This window comes from Balaenoptera musculus, chromosome 3 (genome assembly GCF_009873245.2).
Source record: "Balaenoptera musculus isolate JJ_BM4_2016_0621 chromosome 3, mBalMus1.pri.v3, whole genome shotgun sequence".
Taxonomy (NCBI): domain Eukaryota; kingdom Metazoa; phylum Chordata; class Mammalia; order Artiodactyla; family Balaenopteridae; genus Balaenoptera; species Balaenoptera musculus.
In genome coordinates, this window is record NC_045787.1 from 27719274 (window position 1) to 27743740 (window position 24467).

The 24467-nt window shown below is 42.6% G+C and overlaps 1 protein-coding gene across 2 annotated transcripts in view; it reads right to left on the bottom strand.

Annotated features, from left to right (window-relative positions):
* Positions 1-1373: 1373 nt before the first annotated feature.
* The window catches only part of PRLR (prolactin receptor), a 119428-nt gene continuing 96334 nt past the window's right edge, over positions 1374-24467 (bottom strand). The window contains exons 3-10 of one of the 2 annotated variants that reach the window (XM_036845975.1): positions 22692-22804; positions 19830-19962; positions 18254-18423; positions 13520-13689; positions 11969-12110; positions 10274-10373; positions 9715-9784; positions 1374-7891 (exon numbers count right to left, since the gene is read on the bottom strand). In XM_036845975.1, the coding sequence (XP_036701870.1) occupies positions 6869-7891; positions 9715-9784; positions 10274-10373; positions 11969-12110; positions 13520-13689; positions 18254-18423; positions 19830-19962; positions 22692-22761 (1878 nt within the window). In that variant the 5' untranslated portion in view covers positions 22762-22804 and the 3' untranslated portion in view covers positions 1374-6868. Of the gene's footprint in view, positions 7892-9714; positions 9785-10273; positions 10374-11968; positions 12111-13519; positions 13690-18253; positions 18424-19829; positions 19963-22691; positions 22805-24467 lie in introns of those variants that run through there. The other variant, XM_036845976.1, reaches the window with a different exon arrangement.

Consider the following 24467-nt stretch of genomic DNA (forward strand, 5'->3'; position numbering starts at 1 on the left):
CAGAATCTCCCACACTGCTGACAAGGATTTAACTGTCCGTGTTGCGCCCTCAGAATGGAAGGAGACAAATGAATAAATCCATGGGAAAGAGAAAGCACAATGTGCAATAACCAAAGATTTACAGAATGAAAGATGCAAGATGAATCAGATGACTATAGTCTTCTATAATTCTTTAAGGCTAAAAAAAATAGGCATTACCATAAGTTCATGTAGAAATGAGTTTTCAAAATCAAAACAAGATTATTTCTGATATATGGCTGATTTTCCCCATACCATAATATCTTTGATGGTTAAAATCAAATAAGGAAAAGATTTATTTCTAGGGGCTTCAGGGAAGTCAAATTGTGAGAAATATCGCTATCGTGGCTTTGGGTAGCCACCTTGAGGTGACTTACAGTTAGGAAAAAATCTGCGTCTATAGTTTTGTTGGTTTTTACCTGGTGACTTACTATGTATTCTTTCTGGCTCTTATTCGTCAGCCAGTTTTTATAAAATGGAAAAATGGTTATTGAGAAAACCTAGCATAAACCTACTGACTGGTGAATTAGAAGGTGTATTGTCATGTAAAAACAAAACAAAACCCCAGTAACATATTGTAAAAATCACTTCTAATTTCCTATGTAATGTTTAAGAATTTTGCTTGGCATTTTCTGGGAAGAGAGAAAAAGCAGAGGTAGTGGTAACTTTGAAAATATGGAACCTTTTGCTATTCCATAGCCTTCACTTCAATATGGCTTTACAGAAGACAGATCACCTAACAGTCCGGTTCTATAGGTTGCTTCGGTTTCCGAGCGAGACACATAAATTGTCTGAAATGACTGATCAAGCAGAAAAACAAGCCTCATGATGCAAATAACATTCAAGAAGTATAAGAGGTCACATGAAGCAAAGCTGGGGGGGGTTGACTTTTAAACAGTTGTTGGATTGTACTTTAAACACTTACCCCAGAGCAGCTGTACAAGGGTAACTTATACTACTTCTAGACAAGATTAAGAAAAAAGTTAGTACATTCATGGTTTCATCAGAAAGATATGATTACATATTTTTTTCAGTTTTGTTTTCCAGACATAGAAACAATCATACTGAAATACATATAGATAGATTCTAAGTCATTAAATAATTATTTTCCTTTGTATTACATGGTGAGTTTCACAGCAGGAGGATCATATATCTCAATGTGTCATACAGTTTTTGAACCACATAAAGCAATATAATATAAAATCATATAACAGCTACTTTAAAGTCAGGAATATCACATGGCAAATACACAGCTATAGCACTGAAAATAGTCGAAGTGGGAGATGTGACATCTTTCATTTCTAAATGATAAGCAGTTTGAAGGAAGGACATTAGAACAAGAAGGGAGGTAGACTGTGATTATCTAAGGGTCTCTCTCTTCACTGACAACAACCATGTAAACAGTACACGTTTTTCCCCTTTACACATCCCAGTGCTTCCTGACATGAAATCAGAGCATAAATCAAAGGAATCAATGTGGACAAAACAGTCGTGGGCATATGGTGTTGTGAGTTACGTACATCTCTTAGCCATAAGCTCAGAACACTGAATAGATAATAGAGTGACTATGTCCAATAAAATTTGGGTTTAGCAGGCTACTCTCGGCATTTTGTGGAATCCTAAGATGCCCAAACATTTGGAAACACCCTATCTTTCTATCTCTTTCCTTTTATGGAAATAGATACCATGTAATGGTCTCAGACCAAAAATCACCTTCTTGAAAGACACAAATCTAGGGAGAGAACTCCTGTCTGATTTGCAGATGACATGTATACTGATCATGAAATAAGTCCAGGCCATAACTATAAGTAGAACTTCTGGTTAGGTCATAAGCTCTCAAGCAATCATTTTGTGTTTTTAAGTTTCTGCTTAAGACCTCCACGGCCGAGTCGTCAATGTAGCTGGATTTATTAATGGCCTTTGAATGAATGAATGAATGAATTGGGCTAGAATCTCTAAGCCTGAGGACCTTTAAATGGGGTAACTTGTGACCCTCAACCTGGGCCTTGATATCTGTGTGGCTGATTTAACATTTGACTCCGTCCTTTGACTCAGGCCAAAGTCATCGTTTGTGCATAATGTAGTTTCTTGCAAATCCTATGGTTGCTACTGCACATAATGAACTCTCAGGAAAAATAAAGGCCCTGGAGTGAGAGCATAAGAAGCCTACAAGATGGACAGCTAAGAAGAAGAGAAGAAGCAAGGATGCTGAATGAAATCGATCTGACTTGGAGGAATGGATCTGTTTTTCTCTTCAGCAGTGTCACAGCCACATGGTCCACTGCTCCAGGTTAAGGCCACACCAGCAATATTTCCCTGCACTGTCCCTGGACCTTCTACGGAAACCCTGGACTTTACTTAGATCATGAGCATCAAAGACAGTAAGAGCCGGAAGGGGTCTTGGAAACATTTTAGGCCAATCCACTCGTTTAACAGGTGAGGGAACTAGTGGCTAGAGTTTAAAGGACTTGCCTAAGATCACACAGCCTGTTTAGTGGCAGCAGGATGACCTCGACCTGGAAATTGAGTGCTCAGCCCACTACCCTAGCAACAACACAATTATGCTTGGGCTGAAAAAGAAATTGGTTCACTGAAGTACACACGAGGCTTTCATCAATGACAGATCTACGTTAGCAACCCTGCGGATGGTAATCCAGAGGCCTTTACATCTTTCTGCATGTGTGCAAATTTCCACGGTGCATGCGTTGCCCTTCTCAGGCCCTGGCATGCAAGTCCAAGCCATTCAGAAGTACATTAATATGTTTTCAAATTGAGGGTCTCAAGTAACAGGGCGGCAGGCTTATTCCAAAATCCTAGCCAGAGTCAATTTCTTGTCAGACAAAGTAAGTTACACTAGTCACATCAGCTCTGTGGCAATTCAATGAAACAATAAATTAAAATCCACTCAATAGTTGCTGATTGGACCTTGGACCGTTTAGTCATTCCCTTTCTGGCTTTTTCATTCATTTATCTAAAATGTAAGATTTACTTTCTAATCGATACACTTTTCTTGCGAAAAGGAAACTTCAAAAAAATAAAAAAGTAAAGAAAGGCACTTTGTAAGATGTGTACAAATCTGTTTCTTTCATGTCTACTCTAAGGAGATAGCGAAATTACTACAGGCAGAGTCAAGTCTTTCTGCCAGTGATGGGCAGTGGCGGGCAGCCTGGAGAAAGAGGCAGATTTGGGGACGGACCCTCCTTAGCCAAGCTGCACCCTGGGGCTCAGGTGCCTCTGGTTGTTCATCGGATTCTCCCGTTCAGTTGGGTCACTACAGGACAGTTAAACTCCTTCATCTCATACAGATGGTAAGGGATTGACCAGCTTTGCACCAAACCAGTGAAAGCAAGTATTTAGTACATAACTGCCTACCAGGATTGGCCTTAGGCACTTAGGAGATGGAGAGTCTGTTAAATGTCAGTGACATGGCTGATTATAACTTGTGCTCATTTGAGGTGCCTTGTACCCATTTGCTAAAACTGACCAGAGAAGATTTTGCAGTTTGAGTTATAAGCGTTCATAATTCATCTATTGGCGATCCCTTTCCCGTGTGCTTTGTAACTTGAATATTTAAGTGTTTGTTTATAAAAATATGACCTTTATAATTAAGAGTTTAAGGCTTTTAAAACCAAATGTGCAATGGTGGTGCATAATCCATGGGAGAAAAAAAAAACAAACCAGAATCAGCCACCTAATATAAGAAAAGTGTTTTTCTTTCTAAAAATCAAAGCCTCTTTCAATGTCTTTTTAAAAATATCTCATGCCTCTTCTCTCTACACACATATTTGCACATAATCTTAGACTATGATTCTATACCTACATGATTTATAAAATGCATGTGCAATATGTTAAGATCAGTTGGACTTGATGATTTGCAAGTGAAATAAAATGAGCACATCACTGAAGAGGACTTGTATTTCTATGATAAAGGGCAACTATTTGTTAGCTTAATTATGATACAAGGCATTGGTTAATTATCTTTGCTGGACACTATTCAGTGAATCATGGAATCAAGGAGTCGGATTTTAAAAGGACATTAGAGATTATCCGGCCTAACATTTCCTTCAGAGGAAACTGAGGCCCAGAGAAGGGAGTTGATCTATCTAAGGTAACATAATTAGCATTAGAAGCTGGGTCTCTTGACCCCCAATCTGCATACTTTCATTCGACTAGGGGATTCCTTGACAGAAAATAGGCTAGACCATGAAAAAAACATAGTTTATTAAAGAGTGCTAACTGACCATAGAATTGTAGCCTTGGCTTTAGTTAACAAGTGGTAGTAATTTACTTGCTAATTGGTGTTTTTTTAAGGATTTAGTTTGTCTTCAGCCATGACATTTTTTTCCATATATGCCAAATTATATATCAAAAGCAGACTATTTTTGAATTTCATACTATCAGAGTGATTGATATACATCTTGGAGGAGACTGGACTGTTTTGGGGAAAGGTTTAGTCTGTATCAGCTTCGAAGGGCAAAGTCTTTTGTCAATGCCTCTCAAGGTGGAATATATTCCCTGGCCCTCTTAGAAGTTGTGTGTACTTTTGCAAGTCATTCTCTACCATTACGTGAATCCTAAACCACTAATGTGTTTTAAAAAATGATGCCTTTTTCTTACAGTACTGTTCAGTGCAAGTCAAATAGACTCGACCTGTACTTTCCAGGAGAGGATTGCTCCCTGCACTAAAATAAGCTTTAGTGGAAATGATCATCTCGGGCAATGCTTCTCAAACTTCACTGCGCACATGAATCATCTGGGGATCTTAGCAAAATGCAGATTCTGATTCTGTGGGTTTGAGGCCGGGGTGGGGTGGAGGTTCTGCATTTCCAAGCAGCGCCCAGGGGATGCTGATGTAGCTGGTCAGACCATATTTTGAGTAGCCAGGATCTAGGGGATTGAATAAACTTGGACAGCTTTCCCAAATAGCCCCCTCACTCTTAACATGTTGTTTGCATATTGGGAGAATAGAGCCTCAGATTTATTACTTTTGCATTTCTGGAAGCTCTGGCAATGTGTTCACTTTCACACATCAGGCCGCTTCTGAGTCCAGTTCCTATCAACATGGACTCATTGGGCTGGAGTATTTAGCTCACAGAGGGAGCTCAAATTCTCTATGTTCCAGCTAGTGAGTGGACACAGAAATGGATTTGCTGTCAGGTGAAATGGACACAGAGGCAGGCACTTCAATGAGTCATGGATGTGCTCTTTCAAATGACGATCCAGTCTTCTGACTGCCCTTGGAGAGCCTGCCCTTGGAACTGACTTGGGGCTTCCGACCTCCATACCCTGGCCTTTGTAGTGGTTCCCGCTAATCCACAGATGCCTGGTTTCTTGGAACTTTTCTTTGGATACTTCTGACGTGAGTGCTCTCCCTGCCTCTGCCAACATTTTGCAAGTGGATCTGCTGGATCTACTCCTGAGAGACATGAACTCCTGGCTTTACTTAAAATGTCCTTCCTGCCCAAGATCGTTCAGAAAAGCAGAACAAGAACCCTCTCTCTAGGACAGTGCGTTAGATTTACCACTCTCCTTTTTCATTGTAGCTTTATGAATATTCACCCAGAGAAGAGCAGAAGCCCCGGAGTAGCCCTAAATTACAAGAGAAGTAATTTCCGGTCTGTGGAGAGCCCTGAAACTCTAGCTCTGTGATTGTTGTTTAAAGTATCCTGGAGATAAAAAGAATCAGCTAAACTATACTACACTGTGTTGGAAACTGAATATTGTCATCCGCTTCATATTCCTCAGTGGGCTTTGGGTTGGTGTGGCATTTTATTCCACAAACAGGGACTGCATATATCACTCTGTACTGTAAATAGTCCTTATAACCACAAAGCAGAAAATACTGTACCCACTGAATAGGTAAACAGCTGTCCTGGGAGGGTAGAAAACAGTGTTTTACTTACCTAAGTGATAGAAAAATAGTCTTCAAAAATACATTGTTAAACTTACGGGTTTATATTAAAGTAGAATTTGTATGTACAGTAAGGCAGTACTTCCGTTAGCGATTATCTTTTAAAGTTAGTCTTTTGGGATTTTTTTTCACTAACAGAAGACTAGGGTGTGTAATAAATTATCTATCATGCTGAAATGAAGCAGGAAAACATTTTAGAAGGATTCACCACATGAAACTCATTTGCCTCTTACGTAAGAAAATTTCACTTTCTAAAACTCTATTCTTCAGAAACTTCAGAATGAAATACAATTTAGGGGGGGAAAAATCCATGCTTAATAAATTCAAACTATTTTAAGAAAAAATCAGAGGCATCCTTTTTATTTGCATATTGGCAATGCGTCATTAAGGTAATAGGAACGGATGTAAACAATTTGTCAGGTGTTCTAGAATGCACTCTTTTTTTTAAGTGTGTTTAATTTGGTTAATCCTAATAAAATGAAAGAGGAGTGCAAAGGTTAAGCAATTGGTCTTCAAAAGTGCTTTTCATGGCATTTTTCTCATATCTACCATCTTCCTGTGGTAAACAGTTTTGACTAGTTCATATCCTTCTGTCACATACCAGACCATGAAAGCCTGTTCCAGGGGATATACCTATTGGCACTGTCCCTCAAGAATACTAAGCAATGTGCTTTTATTTCATTGAACACATAATTTTATAACTGATAGCAAAACGTAAATCTACAAATCACACGAAACTAAACGATTTGCTCTGGAATCAGCTGTTGGAGAAAGAGGCAACTGGTTGAAAATGGATCATGAAGAGGAGTGACCTGGGAGTTTGGTAGTGCCATTCCAACCCCGTTCTCGAGCCTTCTCTGGTAGAGTGCATTTCATGTACTCTGTAGTGTTACCTGAAGGAAAATCACATTTTAACCCATCCTTCCATGAATCAAGCTCTCACTGAAAGGAGTGCATAAAGCCTGTGGGATGCAGGTAATCCAACCCACCGAGCTGGAGTCTGCAGTTGCTCGGGGCCGCGGGGAAGGAGGCCAGGTCTACCTCGGCTGGATTCTGTGGCACGGATGGCGGGGCCTCCTTGGCTGGTTCTTCAAGCGGAGCCAGGTCTCGCGCTCGCCGAGCCTGCACCAACACCAGGATGTTGTTATCCATCACCCGGGACACCTTCGAGTACTCCTTGCTGCTTTCAGGGGTGCTGGTCCTCTCCGCCCAGCCGCTGTTCTCGTTTGGTTTCGCGAGCAGCGCCAGCGCTCCATCTTTGCTGACTTTGTGGATCTCCACGTACTCCAGGGGTCTAGCAGAGATCGAGGGGCTCTTGTCCTGGGGCAGCAGCCGTGCCGCGTCTCGGTCAGTCTTGGAACGGAAGCTTTCTGACTCCCTGTGCTCAGCTGCCTTCCCTTCCCCGCCTGTCTCAATGGTTTGCGAGGGTTTTAAAGCATGTGTGTCTGTTTCGTCCAACAAAGCGGATGCAGCACCTGCCGTGCCCAGGCCCAGCTTGCACACATCAGCGACGCTGTGGTAAGATGATCTGGGGTAGGGCAGGCTGGGGGGCTGCAGCAAAGGCCACGTTGAAGATTGGGATCCGCTGGCATGAAAAGAGGGGATTTTGCCTTCCACGCTTGTGCTCTGAGGGTCTTGGGGCTGGGTAACGTTTGTTTCAGGTTTCTCTGCCTTCTCAAGGCCCTCAGGAGTGTGGAACTTGGAGGGATTGGCCCGAGGTTCATCACACTTTTCAGACAAAAGGGAAGGGCTGTCGCAGCTGCCCCGGCCAGAGTCGCTGTCGGGATCCAAGTGTGTGGGCCTCACGCCTTGCCCCGGGTGTTCTTTGGAGTGAGCCGGCATCAGCTGCTGGCCTTCACTGTCATCCACCTCTAAGAATTCCACCAGTAAGTCCTCGCAGTCGGAAGTGGGAGGGAAGTCTTGGCAGCCCAGGGCGCTCAGAAGTTCTTCGGACTTGCCCTTCTATTGAAACACAGACACAAGGCAAGAAGGCTGTGAGGTTCGTAACATTCCAAATCGACATCGCAGCCAAGTCTGTGTTCCTGACTGTGGGACGGTGGGATGTGGTCACGGCCTAGCAGAATTTCCCAAACGTCACATATTTGTGTCCCAGGCCATCTAGAATCACCTCCTGGACTATTACTCACCTAATATTTTTCTTTAAGTCAATTCACGATTTTAACTTAGTCTTTCTCTAAGCAATAAGGATCACGAGTTGAATGGGCAAGTAGTATCTGTGCATATAATAAAACTATAACTATTAAATAAGAAAAGCTTGGGAAACATCTAAACCCATAGTGCTCACGCGTGCACTTGGTACTGGGACTCACTAGTTCTGAAATCTGGTTGCTGGCCTCCTAACTGGCTCCTTCACCCCACGTTCTAGAGTCTGGTAGTGGGAAGGTGATTCTCATCGTTTCCTTCTTCTCTCCCTTCTCCTCTTCCTTGCTTCTCCCTCCCCGTCCCTCCCTTCACCTCCCATCCCACTCCTTCATTTCCTTCGGCTCCATTTCCCCTCCCTCCACTCCTCCCCCGCTTCCTGCCAGCCCGTATTCCCTCCATCTCCTTCGGTTCCTCTCCCTCCTCCTTCTCCTCTCTATCCTCCTCTCCCCCTACTTCTCCTCCGGCCTCCTCTTCTTATTTTCCACGCTTCTCCAGATGCTCTGACTTAGGTCAGGGACTGCTGCCTAAATCTTGGCTCTCTTACTTATTAAAGGGTCTATGACTTTGGATAAGCTGTTCTGTGATCCTCAGTTTCTCCATTTGTAAAATGGGAATAATAGTACCCATCTGGGAAAGTTCTTTTGAGAATTAGGGGTAATGGCATTAAAAATCCAAGAACTTTTTTTTCTGACACAAAAAGCAGTTTTTAAAAGTCATTAAGTCCCTGTGGCTACAAGGTCAAATTGCGAGCTAAACAATAATTCATTTAGTTAGCTGAGATGTTCATGCTGGGTCTATAAAGGTCAGTGCCAGAGACTGGAGAGCAGAATAAGAGCCCAAATTCTGGGGCTCTAGTTCCTGCTCTGATATCTGCAATCAAAGTGAATGCCATCAAGCCAAATTCCCCAGGACTCACTCTTCACATTCTTGTGCTTTTGGCCTCACAGTGGCTGGGGTCAAGTGACAATGTGTAGGTGACTGCTTTTATATACATCAGTGTTAAGCAGAAGGTCAAATTGAAACTATATATTTCAACCTGCAGAGAAATTTAAAATGTTCTAACACCTCTTTTCATTTGAAACACTTAAATTTAATTCCCACTTGAATCGGTCTAAATGGGCCCTGGCAAACACCAGTTCCACTGTACTGAGCCAGTCTTAACTGAGCTCTCAAACTGAGCAAAAATTGCAATAGGATATTCTGTTACTATGGCCTTCTGTAAGGAACATTCAAGTGAGAGCTTACACCAAAGTATGACGGAGGGGCTGGTGGTAGGTTCCTCGTTCGTACTCATCAAAATATTCACCCTCTTTCTCAATTGATTATTTGTACAAAATGTTTTTGATGGGGGTTATGAAAAGACCTGATAAACCTAGCAAGCATTCCTATGTGTTTTGAGGTTTTCTTGGCTTTCTTTCATTGCCCTCTGACACTTAGTATCTGATGGTAAGTACCCTCATGCCTCCCACATCTTTCTGTAAACACACCTGCTGAGGAGGAGGGACAGCTGGTCCAGGATGGCCGAGCTGACCAGGCTGCACTGATGGGAACTGTGTGCTCGTGTGTAAAGATAATGAGTTTAGAGAAGCTGGTCACAATACATTCTTACCTCTGGCACTTACCTCCAGCAGATGAGTATCAAATCCTTTTATTTTTGGCCCAGGAACTGGAGGGAGGATGCAGGTCACCATGCTATAAAAAGATTTGTGAGATAAGATAAATGCACATGTTTTCACTTTGTAATTTTTGAAAGATTAGCATTATCTCCAAATAGCTGCTACATGGACTACGGTAGGTAGAAGTTAGAGCTCCGAGGCTACGTGAAACTAACGATCAGTGGTGAAGACAATGAATAATTCTAGAGGTCAACATCAAAATGAATGCTGGCTAACTAACTCTGGCTGATTCTGAAACGACTAGGGGATTATTTGCTGTTCTTGCCAGATTTTTACTGTTTCACAACTGTGAGCCTCCATTTGATGGAAAGAGCATCAACTTCAAATGTGTCTATTCTGCTTTTGTTAGCACTGATAAAAGTTTTTCATGGCGAACACACTGCAACTAATGGCTAAAATGAGGTGCTTGAATAATCTGTAGGTTTCCATCATTTTTGTATTGTCTTTTTTGGCCATTATCCCTGACAACCATGATTGGGAGGAGGGTTGATAGACAGTGAAGTACCTGTAGCCCTTCAAAGCCACTGCCCAGACCATAATCAAACAGATGACAGCAGAAAGAACGGCCACAAAGATCCACACGGTTGCATCTTTCATTGAGAAGTCTAAAAAGCAAACAGCCAGAAAGTTTTGATCACATACAGCATCATTAAAGACAAACAAACAAACGAAACAAATCAATGAAACTTTTGAACATAAGTTCCGCCCCTCCACACCTTTTCTGATTTGAACATCAATCCAGAGTAACATTAATGATGGATTTAATTTTTTCCAATATTATTAAATTTTAAAGTGCATATATTTTACAGTACTCTAAAATTTTCAAAATCCTTAAAAATATTATTTGATTTGATACTTTTATAGGAAGTCCAAGGGTACATGGTCAGTTGCAGTGATAATAATTAAGAAAGCTAACATTTATTAAGTTCTTAGTAAAAACCACATGGTGTTAAGCTCTTTACATACATTGCCTGTATGTAAAGATGAGGAACTGAGACTCTAAGAGTGGTTTACCCAGAGGCATGTAGCTATAAAGTTGCAGTCTGGGATTTGAACCCAGGCCTTCTGCCTCTAGACCCTGTGCTTTTATTTCGTAAGAGCCAGGGCTGGACTGGATGCACACTCTTTATTTATTTATTTATTTATTTATTTATTTATTTTTTTTTTATTTTTGGTTGTGTTGGGTCTTCGGTTCATGCGAGGGCTTTCTCTAGTTGAGGCAAGTGGGGGCCACTCTTCATCGCGGTGCGGGGACCGCTCTTCATCGCGGTGCGCGGGCCCCTCACCATCGCGGCCCCTCCCGTTGCGGGGCACAGGCTCCAGACGCGCAGGCTCAGTAGCCGTGGCTCACGGGCCCAGCTGCTCCGTGGCATGTGGGATCTTCCCAGACCAGGGCTCGAACCCGTGTCCCCTGCATTAGCAGGCAGATTCTCAACCACTGCGCCACCAGGGAAGCCCCTGGATGCACACTCTTATGGCCTGTAATTCGGTGCTCTTTCCAGTATGCCAATGCGAGCCCTGATACTTTGGCCAGGCAAGAGCTAGGCTTCGCCATGCAGTTCTGGGCAAGACTTCTAACTCCACTGACCTTTGGTTTCGTCCCTTTCAGTTCCTAACGGCAATTCTGTTCTCTCTGAATATTTGAGATGGTTGGGAGGATCAAACAAGGTAAAGACTTTGTAAACCGTAAAGTACTTGAGAAATGCAAATGATTCATTTCCTGTAGAATGCCAGCCGCCATGTTTAATGGCACTTAAAGAATTGGGTGCCTTTTATATACTGTTCCTTGACTAAGAGACCAACATGTAATTGTCTTCAAGGACTGAAAATCAATTCATGCTTTTCAGATGGGATAGCGCCTTACAAATTTTGGGAGAACTAGATGATGACCTTGAATGATAGGAATGGGGCAGATAGGGAGGGCAGAATGACTGACCATCAAGCCCTCTGAGACATTTCAAGCCCATGACTGCAGACTTATCCTAGAAACTGGTCCTCACTGACAGTGACCCAGGGAGCAATGCTATACTTCCAAATGTCTTTGTGTTGAGTGGAGAGATGATAAACTCACCTCTACTCATTCTTCTGGCTAAGACTCAAAATAGTTTCTCTGTTAGTAGTTACTACATACAAATTTACTAAACTCATTCTATTTTAAAAATATTTAGGAGTATAAGCAAAAGGGAGCAAAGACACTCACCATTAGGTATCTGGATGGAGCTCTCTGGGCTCCACTCACTCCAGAATCCATGGTCTGGCTTGCAGTGAACCTGGACAAGGTATTTCTGTCCTGGATATAAGCTGAGGATCTTAAACTGAGTCTGCTGCCCAGCGAAATGAGTCTAAGGGAGGCCAAGGAAAACAGAAGTCACTCTGACTTGTGTTATGAAGAAAGAGACTTTTTCTTTAGGCAATAAACTATTGGAGGAGTGAGGCCAAATGATCACACTTAGTAAATACCCTGTTCACACCATTCCACCCTCTCAGCCCATCCCTTCCTCCTGTTAAATACTGCTCACACAAAAATCAATAGGCTTTCTATCTCTCCATTTGGAACTCTACTTCAGAAAGACAAATGTTCTGCTCCCTACACCTTGCTTTCTAAATTCTACATTATGGAAGGTGACTAGTTAATAACATTGGAAAATTGTTCTTTTCTAAACTCTAATAAAATAATTGATTCAAGGATCGTTCACTGATGTAAAGCCACTAGGTGGAAGAGAACTGGGAATTCATGAACACTGAAGCAATTGTGCACAAATTAAACATGAGTTTACAATCAAGGGATCAAGATGTGATCTCCCCGATCCAGAGGGCACTTTTAACATCATTTATGGTAGGTTGAGAAGATGATCTTTGTTTCCTGATATGATGGAATATGAAGCATATATATCGCCTCTGAAGTTTTCTTGCCAGAAATTGTTCACCTAGAATCTAATCAAGTCTTTAGACCTAATGTCTGGTTACAGGAAATATGGGGACAGAGAAACTGGCTAAATGACCTCACAAAGAACTAATCAGACAAATGCAGAAGGTGGGGCATTCTATGTAACAAGTGGCCCAGTCTCCTGAGCACGTTGAGAGTGAAGGGATATATCAGCCAGCCACAGTGAGTGATCCTGGAGTGGATTCTGGTTTGAACAAACCAGCTGTTAAAAATATTTTTTGAAGCAATTGGGGGAATTAAAATATGGACTGGCCATTAAATGATATTAAGGGATTCGAAAAGATGATATTAAGGAATTTCAATTAATTTTCTACATGCGATCCTATTATTTTGGCTATATTTAGGAATATTCCCTTTTTAAAAGAGACATATACTAAACTATTTAAGAGTAAATTATCATAATGCTTATAATGTATTGTACTATTTGTTTACAATGAAGTATTTTAAAGTGAATAAAAATGCCATTAGCCATGGACTGGTTACACTGACATTTTTTCCTCCCACTTAGTGCCATTTAAGTACTCTCACAGATGTTAGATCTAAGATATCCTGAGGGAGGTGGGTTGAAAACCCGGCAGAAGTGGCTGTTCAGTTGCAAGGAGCTAGTCCTGGGAGAGCTGTAAAGATGAGCCCGCATCCATCCCAGGGGAGGGGAGAAGGCCCTTCCACACATGGGTGGGTAACGTCAGCATCAGGAAGGCAACATGGTGGCCCAATAATTAGGGGGCATGACCTATTCTCAGTTGGAGTACTTCATCTTTGCCAAAGGACAGGGTTCCCTCCAAAAGCTTCCGGTTGACTCACCTCCCACTCAGCTGCTTTCTCAGGTTTTAATCGAATTTCATACTGGAGTGTGAGCCAACCAGATCTTACATCAACCAGGGTGGGTGGAAACCATTTTATCCACAGATATGGTTTGCTGTCTTCTGGCTGTTTTAATTCCAAAGTCAGGTTCACAGGAGGGTCTGGTTCAACTGTAGATATGAAAGAAACTCCACATTTAGTCAAATATGGGTATCTGAATCCAGAACTATATGACTTAGAGGTAGATCTCTCTACCTTTTTTCTCTCCATGGTTATGAGACACTTGGTATTTGATGTCAGGTTCCTTTAAGTACAGGTCTGTGAACGCCTCCTTAAGGGTGAGGTGCCTAGGCCATACTTCCCAAAGCAATCTATAGATTTAATGTGACCCCTATCAAATTACCCATGACATTTTTCACAGAAGTAGAACAAATAATCCTAAAATTTATATGGAACCATAAAAGACCCAGAATTGCCAAAGCAATCCTGAGGAAAAATAACAAAGCAGGAGGCATAACCCTCCCAGACTTCAGACAATACTACAAAGCTACAGGAATCAAAACAGTGTGGTATTGGCACAAAAACAGACATATGGATCAATGGAACAGAATAGAGAGCCCAGAAATAAACCCACACACCTATGGTCAATTAATCTTCAACAAGGGAGGCAAGAATATACAGTGGAGAAAAGACAATCTCTTCAGCAAGTGGTGTTGGGAAAGTTGGACAGCCACATATAAATCAATGAAGTTAGAACACTCCCTCATACCATGTACAAAAATAAACTCAAAATGGGTTAGAGACAAATATAAGACATGACACCATAAAACTTTTAGAAGAGAACATAGGCAAAACATTCTCTGACATAAATCGTACCAATGTTTTCTTAGGTCTGCCTACCAAGGCAATAGAAATAAAAGCAAAAATAAACAAATGGGACCTAATCAAACTTACAAGCTTTTGCACAGCAAAGGAAACCATATACAAAATGAAAAGACAATGTACAGAATGGGAGAAAATACTTGCAAATGTTGCAACCAACAAGGGCTTAATTTCCAAAATATACAAACAGCTCATACAATTCAATATCAAAAAAAAAAAACCAATTGAAAAATGGGCAAAAGACCTAAATAGACATTTCTCCAAAGAAGACATACAGATGGCCAACAGGCATGTGAAAAAATGCTCAACATCACAAATTATTAGAGAAATGCAAATCAAAACTACAATGAGGTATCACCTCACACCAGTCAGAATGGCCATCATTAAAAAATCTACAAATAACAAATGCTGGAGAGGGTGTGGAGAAAAGGGAGCTCTCTTACACAGTTGGTGGGAATGTAAATTGGTGCAGCCACTATGGAAAACTGAACAGAGGTTCCTCAAAAATCTAAAAATAGGGTTGCCATATGGTCCAGCAGTCCCACTCCTGGGCATATATCCAGACAAAACTATAATTCAAAAAGATACATGCACCTCTATGTTCATAGCAGCACTACTCACAATAGCCAAGACATGGAAACAACCTAAGTGTCCATCAACAGAAGAATGGATAAAGAAGATGTGAGATACACACACACACACACACGCACACACACACAATGGAATACTACTCAGCCATAAAAAATAATGAAATAATGCCATTTGTAGCAACATGGATGGGCCTAGAGATTATCATACTAAGTGAAGTAAGTCAGAAAGAGAAAGACAAATACCATATGATGTCACTTGTATGTGGAATCTAAAATATGGTACAAATGAACTTATCTACAAAACAGACTCATAGACATAGAGAACAGACTTGTGGTTGCCAAGGAGGAAGGGGGTGGCGGAGGGATGGAGTGGGAGTTTGGGATTAGGAGATGCAAACTCATATATTGAATGGGTAAACAACAAGGTCCTACTGTATAGCACAGGGAACTATACTCAGTGTACTGTGATAAACCATAATGGAAAAGAATATAAAAAAGTACATATATATATATGTATAACTGAATCATTTTGCTGTGCAGCAGAAATTAACACAACATTGTAAAGTAACTATACTTGAATAAAATAAATAAAAAAAAAGAGTGAGGGCCCTAGGGCGCTGGCTTGCCTTACCCTCGTCTCAGTCCTGCTGGCCAATCACATTTTCTCCATTCATTTCTTACCTCCTCAAATCAGTCTCCATTCCAGGTGAGAGAAGAGTGAGTGTAACTCTAGTGGACTTGGCATTATACCCTACAGTTGCCTAAAAAAACAGCTTTAGAAAATTTGCCACTAATCCTAATGCTTGTATGTTACTAAGTAAATACCTAAGAAACATTGTTTTATATGGACTTACTAAATAAACATCAGTTATTTAATATAAGTTTTAATTTGAACACAAGACTGAGAAATGCTGATCAAAACATCTTTGTACAAAGGTGCAAGTAAAATGTTCAAGATGAATCCCTGAAAGCAAAGTTTCTCAACCTCAGCATTATGTGTATTTTGGACCAGATAATTCTTTGTGGTAGGGGCCTTCCTGAGCATTGTAGGACGTTAGCAGCATCTCTGGCCTCTCCCCATTAGAGGCCCTCTCTCCCTGTGTTGCAAACACCAAAAATATTTCCTGCCATTGCCAAGTACCCTATGGGAGGCAAAGAGCACCCAGTTGAGAATCACGTTTCAAGTGTCTTCAGCATAGCTAAATATTTCTCAGTGACAACAACGAAATCTATTTCTGAGAGATTATGTGCCAATATCCTGTACTGCAGGTTATCGCTGGATGAGATTCAAGCTGGTAGACTTTACTGTGGTTAAAACTGCGTTGTAAATGAACTTCTGTGGCCTGTCACCAACAATGTGTGCTGCAGGGTTATATGAGAATTCCATGAACACTTCTTTCATTATTTTGAAAAGTATGGCCCAACACATTCTTTCACCAGAGAATTTATTTTCCAGAGTCAGCATGAATTTGATCCATTCATTAATTTCACTTTTTAAACATACTACTTTTCTTTAGTGATCCCATTTTTGTTTTTGTGAATAATCTTCATTATAGCAGTTGTACATTTCAGAACTTCTCTTGCTTTCACTGTTTTGACCTTAAATATTAAATATTTTAACACTTGAGGGCAGAATATTTGAGGGCAAGGAAATTTAAGAAAGAAACTATGAAAATGGAATTATTGGGTGTTTAGCATTTTAAAGACTTCATATCTCAAGTAAATTTATATGAATGGAATTTATTTTATTCCTACTTGTCAGTGGGGTTACTTTTTGATTTTCTTAAGCTAAGATCAAATTCTGTTTCCATCCCCATGCTCATTGCAATAATTTGCTGGGGAGAGACAGAATTCAAATGGGTTCCAGTTGATGTTGGAAGCTTTTCTAGTTTTTAAGGATCAGTCACTGATAACACACCAGTGGGATGATATACAGCCCAATACTTGAGAGTCCTAGCCTGATTTTCCTTGTTGGTTGGTGTTAGGTAAGTCAGGAAGACTTGGGTGACCTTGAGCCTAATTAGCTACTCCTTAGGTTAGCTAAGGCCAAGCCATCTCTTGTCCTAAGCCATCTCTTGTCCTAAGATTCCCTTTGTCGTCCCTGCTAAACCATACAGATCACTGCAGTTATGTCTCATTGCCCTGCAGCTCAATGTTGATCACGCAAAGCAAGAAGCAGCTCTCAGGTCGATTTGGCTTCACTTTGCTAATGACTTCTCCAAACGTCGTGGTTGTGATCCTGGCCTTCAGCCTTCTGTTCAAGCAGCGCTATTTACTTCCCAAATTCTTTATTTTGAAAAGAATAGCTCCAGTTGCTAAGAAACATAGGTATATTGAGAATTGAATTTGGGGCAAAGCAGTTTGGAGCAATTCCTGTGGATGGAGAAGCAGATGAGACTCTTCTAAGAGGTGCTACTCCATGAAGCAGCTCTGTCTTTCAGGGAGAGAAATCTCAGAAAAGAAATCCCAGCTTGCCAAGGGAGAAGGGGACATCGGTTGCAGGGGGAGGGCTGGAGAGAAGGATTGATAAGGGAAGCTAAATAGAACATTCCTGTTGGGTGCAAGGGGATGGGAAGAAGGGTCAAAGGAAGGCATAAGGATTTTACTGTCTTACCGTCATAAATAAAAATTGGCTTACTCAGCCATAGAAAAGAATGAAATAATGCCATTTACCACGATATGGATGGACCTAGTGATTATCATACTGAGTGAAGTAAGTCAGACAGAGAAAGACAAGTATTATATGATATCACTTATTATGGAATCTAAAAAAAGGGTACAAATGAACTTATTTACAAAACAGAAATAGAGTCACAGAGGTAGACAACAAACTTATGGTTACCAAGGGGGAAGGAAGGGGAGGGATAGATTGGGAGATTGGGATTGACATATACACACTACTATATATAAAATAGGTAACTAATAAGGACCTACTGTATAGCACAGGAAGCTCTACTCAATACTCTGTAATGACCTATAGGGGAAAAGAATCTAAAAAAGAGTGGATATATGTATATGTATAACTGATTCACTTTGCTGTACAGCAGAAACTAACACAACATTGTAAATCAACTATACTTCAATAAAAATTAATTAAATCCAAAAAACTGGTTTAAAACACTCAGTTGGCAAGGATGGTGTGAATTTTCTCATCTTTCTTTATGGGAATCTATCCATAAGCCAAGAAGACTCAAACTGAGTTTGACTATTGGTAGATTCATATTGGAGTAACAAATTCCTCACCAATCACCCTTCCCCTTACCTATGTAAGTCACGTCCACGTAACGTGGATCCGAGGAACTGCTTCCCATCTGGTTCGTGGCATTTACTGTGATGATGTATATCGTCCATATGGAGGTGTGCTTCTTGTTAAAGTAGCAGGAGTTGGGGCCACCGGTTTTGTAGTCTGGACATTCATGGGTGAATGTCTCTCTGCAACGAGTAATATATTAGGAGTCAGTAAGAAAGTGGTAAAAAGAGTCTTGTTTTTTCTTAATAGATCAATACCACTGGATTTTGGGGAACAGGCATTCCAGATGCAAGAACCAGAGCTGAAGAAGGGCTCCCCAAGTTTTTCTGCCCTGCCCATGTCAGCTGGGGGTGACCAAGGGGAGAGAGTGCTGGAGAAGAGGTGGCAGGGTCACGTCAGAGCCCCAGTGACTCTGTTTCTCACCAACCCTTCCTGTCTACAGGTTGTTGTGGGCTTTGTGATATATGCCCCCTGCCAATAAACACTTGAGTTTTCTGTGGCCAGTGCACCGCTTTCCTCAGGGAACCACCATTGGGTCATCTCAGGACACTGGGACTTTCCCCTGCACATACACACAGGGTGGTGGGGAATGCACAAGGCAGCTTTTATTGCACATATGTTTTGAATTACATTTCATTAAAAAAAGATTAAAGGGAATACAAACTGCAGTATATTTCCAATTACGCTAAGTCAGCCACAGAGAAAAGTGACTCTGAAAGGAGATATTTCAGGCCCACGAGGCCCCTTAGGCTGCTCACATTTAGACCTGGGGACCTCCGTGCAAGACTCACCACGGAGGTGTGCAGGCTTATTCCACTTGGCTTGCCACTTGGAGTTCCTGAGATCTGTTTGCCTGACACCCCTTTGGGTCCCAGAAGGGATGACAGCTTTGTGTACCACTAAGTGCTGTCACTGGGAAGTGAGCCAGCTGTTTCTACTAGTAAATGTTTTCTTCACTGGGGAAGGATACAGCCGTCCCTGGATTTCCAGGAGGGTCTCACTGTAACTGTGACTAACTCCTTGCCCAGAGATCACCGTGTTTACTCTGCACTGCAATTTTACCTTCCAATGTGCCTTCTGGGAGATCGTGGGTCCATGGGTTTCCTGAGGGAAACACCTCACCTTCCTTTTCTTGTAGGGCTTGTTATTTTCTTGCACGAGAAACAAGTTCGAAAAGCTAATGTACCACGGTTGTCAAAGATGACATGATAATACTCTTAGGTTACAAAAGTAATGGTTACAAAAAATGATAAATGGCACAAGGTTGATAGATAAGCATCTAAAGTTAACTAGCACTTAGGAAACACTTATACGTGACCTTGGGCTACAACCTAAACTTACGACAGGCAATGGGAGCATTGCTGGATTGTGTTGCCGCGGTGGTGGCCGAGCTTATGCACGTGAGGGAGCTCGGCAGGGACGTTAAGAGGAAGATGTGGACGCGTATGTTTGATTCCCTCCCCTAGTAGCAGGAGCCTTATCAGCGTCCATTCAGGGAAGCGTGGCAATTAACCCAGAGTCAGTGTTCCTGTGGCTGGAGAGTGAGGACACCCAGGTGCGCTCTGCTAGGAGAGAAGCGAACGTTTACCCTTCCTTGCGGTAAGTCAGCGTGTAATTGGTAGGTAATCTTCCATCTGCCCCAGGCTTCCACCAGCAGGTGAATGTTTCCTTTTCGGGAGAACGACATTTAAAGATCTCAGGTTTCCCAGGAGGTGACTGTCCTAGAAAAAGCCAGAAGCCACTGGCGTCAATATTAAGGTCCGTTCAACTCTTTGACCATTCTGCTGGTGACAGAAGCAGATTGATGGGGCCGGGCCAGTGATGAGGCCTCGGGGGGAGTAGGGCTAGGGGTGGAGGGCTCAGAAGTGCCGAGGTGTCAACATCCAGCAACACTCCTCTGTGGGCTGCCCTGAAGTTGGCAGGACTCAGAGAGAGAGAGCTTTGCGGTGGGATGTGTGTGTGTGTGCGCGCGGGCATACTGTGAGGTGGAGATACTACACCATTTGATGTAGTTTCAACAACGGTGAGCATCGAGTGCTAGGGATACATATGGACCGAGAAGGAGGACGTGGCCCTTCTATAATCCCAGGGAGTCTATGGAGTGGATACACACCCACAGCCCCGTAAAAAGAATTCTCCCCCGGGCACGAGCATCCTGTGGTCATTTGCTGATCCAGTGCTCTCCGGACCTCTCCCCTCTGGCTCACTAACCACCGTCTTTCTGCCATTCCCACATAGCGAACCCAGCTCTCTTCTCTTGTTCTTTCACTGTATCACCGAGGCTCCCCCTTGAGCTGCTTCCTCCCCATCTTCTCTGTCCCTTCCTTTTCCCCTTCACTCTCCCTTGATTCCATTCAGCTTTGACCTCTGATTCATCCTCACAGTCTGGCTCCCCATCCTCCCTGCCTCCATTTCCTCATTTGGGTTTTTGGTCCCTTTTCCCTTATATTTCCCCCTCTCTCTCTGGGTCTTTATGTGGCGAGGTGACAAAGGGTTCCCTTGTAATTCTTGGCTCTTGTTGGGGTAGGAGGCGTGGGAGCTCCTAGAGGTGGGCAAGTGCTCTTGAGGTTACTAGCTACCGTCATTATCTAGGAGCTGTACTTAGTCCCAGCTGGAAGCTAGCAGGGCTGAAAGAGCTGATGTGGAAAACCCAATGTCAAGTGGAGGACGCTTCGGAGTTCCCTAATCCCCAAAGTTCTAGGTGAGCTGGCTCCCTCTTCCGTTCCTGATCTGTCAGGTCCAGAGAGGGAAACAGTGGCCCTGAGTTTGCCCTGATGCTGCTGGGCTGGGGGGGCCCATCCACACCGAGCCACGTAACCCCAGGTGGTGATTAGTTCAGGAAATCAGGAGCAGAGAGAAGAGCTTCCAGGTGGTGGTCCCTCAGCCTCTGGGGCTTCTCTGTTTTCTGCCACACTAGCCCTTCACCCCTCACGCTGGCTCCCGGGTAGAACTGCTAGCAGGTCAGAAAGAGCAAGTTTGGAGGAGAACACAGGTGGGAAGACAGGGCACTAGGCAAAACCTCTGGAAAGAAGAGCTGGATGGAATGGGACGATGTGGCGCACGGGCTGGGGCCGAGGTCACCAGGCTGTCAGCCGGAGCCCAGCCGCCTCCCAGCCCCCCGAAAACGGTCCACGCCAGACAGCCTGGGGTCAGCTCTGCCGATGTTTGTAACGTGGCTCGTCCTCTGGGGAACATTTCTTCAGGGTAATTTCACAGGGTGAAGCGATTTTTTGTTTGTTTGTTGTTGTGGCTAGGGGGGAGTATGTGAGGTAGAAAGGAAAGTTTACTTTTCAAAAAGCACAAAACTTATGGCTCAATAATGAGCATATTTAGAAGCCAATTAAGGACACTGTTGATTATTTGAATACTTAAAATTTCCTTATGGATTATACTGATCTCTGCGTTCCTTTTTCTCTGAAAGCTTCTCTCTCTCACATTTCACTGGTTATTAATAGTACCTTTAGGAAACTCAAGAGAGGAGGGTAAAGTTGTGAAATTATAATTAGTTAAATGTTTCTTTCACCCACTTTAGAGGAGATGGTTACAATGAATGAACTGTCTCACTATCCTTGTAAAATGCACACAAACACAGGAACAACCACAGAGGTACCACACAAAGGTACACACACAAACACACACACACACACACACACACATGCTCAAATAGAGCCCATATCAGGAGTACACCCACATACCACAGAGGAATAATATACAGAGGTGCATACTTGTAGAAGTATACACCAGTACACACACAGGAACATACACAGAAATATACACCCACAAATGTGTACACAGACAGGTATACACAGAGAAGCATTTGCAATCAGGCACATATAGGGAAGTTAAGATATACACAGGTATACAAAAGTATATACACCCAGAAATGCGCAGGGGTAGACACACTGAAATGTACACACACAGGCTCACACGCTCTAGTCTAGTTGTAAATTTCATTTCCCCATAACAGAGTTGGTTCCATACCCGTTTCCCACCATGTAACAGCAATCCCCTTATAACTCTTTACAGGTTTTCAAAGATTTTTCTCACACACCTTTTCATCTGAGGTGGAAGAAACATCACTATTCTCACTTTGAAAATGTATGAATCCAGAGAGGTTAGGTAATTGGCTCAAGGTTGCACAGCTAGTAAGGGACAGAACCTGAACTGAAACTCTGGTCTGTTGTTGGTACAGCTCTTTCCCTGCACTCCCAGAATGAGGATGGAAGTCAGAGCATAGTGACAGGATTTTGCATTAATTGCATTCATTCTTTTGCCTTAATTTTTGCATTCGTTTTAATCCCCAAAATATTGTAAATAATTTAATAGCAGCAAATGACATGGACATTTTCATTTCTCGTAACTGCATTGCAAGAGGACTGTGATGGATTCTCCCCTCCTCTCATATAAACACCCCAGGGAATGAAAGAGAACAGGACAGTCTCTTACTTACCATTCAGAAGGTTGGTGTTGAGAAAGAGTAGCAAAATGAAAACCACCGTGGAGGCCGCATTTTCCTTCATGTTGGCTCCCTTCTCTTTCCACAGGAAATGTATCAGAGGTTCACTGAAAGAGAAGGCACAGGCAACTTTTTTGAAACGACAGTCTGGTTAGGCACATGCACCACTTTACTCTGGGTGTTTGCAACTGATTCTTGCTCCTTGCTGAACATGAATAACAAAACAGGAGGAAAGGAATGTAGGAAAATGTAACAAGGATGGCTTGGCTCAGAAGCATCGCTGCGCACATGCTGGGAAAAATGCCACCACCAGAGGTCATCAGATGACAACGTTCAAGGGCAGCCCAGCCGCAGCTGGCTCTTTGCACACACCCCAAGGAAAAATTGTTCTCTTTGCACCCCACAGTCACCTAAAAATACATCACCTGTTTTACGTGACATAGATTGTATTCCCTACAAAAGAATTGTTCTGGGAGGGCTTTGATCCTCCAGCCAAAATTAAGCCAGGCTGAAAAAGTCAGTGCATTCAGTTTAACTCCAACCTGGCCTCAAGGATGCCACCAAGTAAGGGGGGCTTCCCCTGAAGGTTCAGGTTGAGAAGATTCTGGAAGCCTTCTGGGCTATGGGCATGGCTGTGAACGATGCAGTGAACTCTAGTGAACCTCCACATGGTTTCTTTCTCCCCTTTGGAAAAGCCCCATAAACAAGAAATGACAAATCCCAGTAATAATTCAAGTCCCTTGGGTTTGAAGAATTAAGCAAATTTTGAACCTGCAGGGGTTGAGAGTTTTGAGAAATTTATTATTATATTATTATTTTTACCCTTGGAACAACTTTTAAAGCCTCTAAATGTCCTTCTAAGAAAAAAGGATTTTTAAAGACATTTGGAAAAGGTTCATTAGTCTTTTTGGACTCCACACAACTCTCGGAAAACAAGAGATTTGATGAAGTAAGTGTAAATTCTTGGAAACCCATGGCTTACATTTTCCCTTTAAAATTTATGGGGTTTTCTAAATCAGGGGAAGGGCACCCAGGGGCAAGGCTGCCCATCTAGGGACATTGGAAATGACTGAGTGCTGTTTGATGAGCCCTGAAAAGACCAGCTTTTGTCCATTCCTCCTGGTCAGAGGGCGGATCACCATCTGCCAGCCGCACACCACCTAACAGACAACTTCTTTTTTGTTTTTTTGTTTTTTTTTAAAACATCTTTATTGAAGTATAATTGCTTTACAACAGTGTGTTATTTTTTTTTTTTAAAAGATTTTTTTGATGTGGACCATTTTTTTAAAAAATTTAATTAATTAATTTATTTATGGCTGTGTTGGGTCTTCGCTTCTGCGCGAGGGCTTTCTCTAGTTGCGGCGAGTGGGGGCCACTCTTCATCGCGGTGCGCGGGCCTCTCACTATCGCGGCCTCTCTTGCTGCGGAGCACAGGCTCCAGACACGCAGGCTCAGCAATTGTGGCTCACGGGCCTAGTTGCTCCGCGGCATGTGGGATCTTCCCAGACCAGGGCTCGAACCCGTGTCCCCTGCATTGGCAGGCAGATTCTCAACCACCGCGCCACCAGGGAAGCCCCAACAGACAACTTCTTGAAGCCTTCTCCACCTGAGATGTACTACTCCCTCTGAGATGTACTCGGAAATAGAAATCTTAGTGACAATAGAGGTTCGGTGTACACAGGCGCCATCAAGGGACTCTCTCATAACTGGGGCTCCTGGTTCAGTAACAACTCCTGTGAAGTAGCCAGTATCCTGTTCTTTGGGGACCTT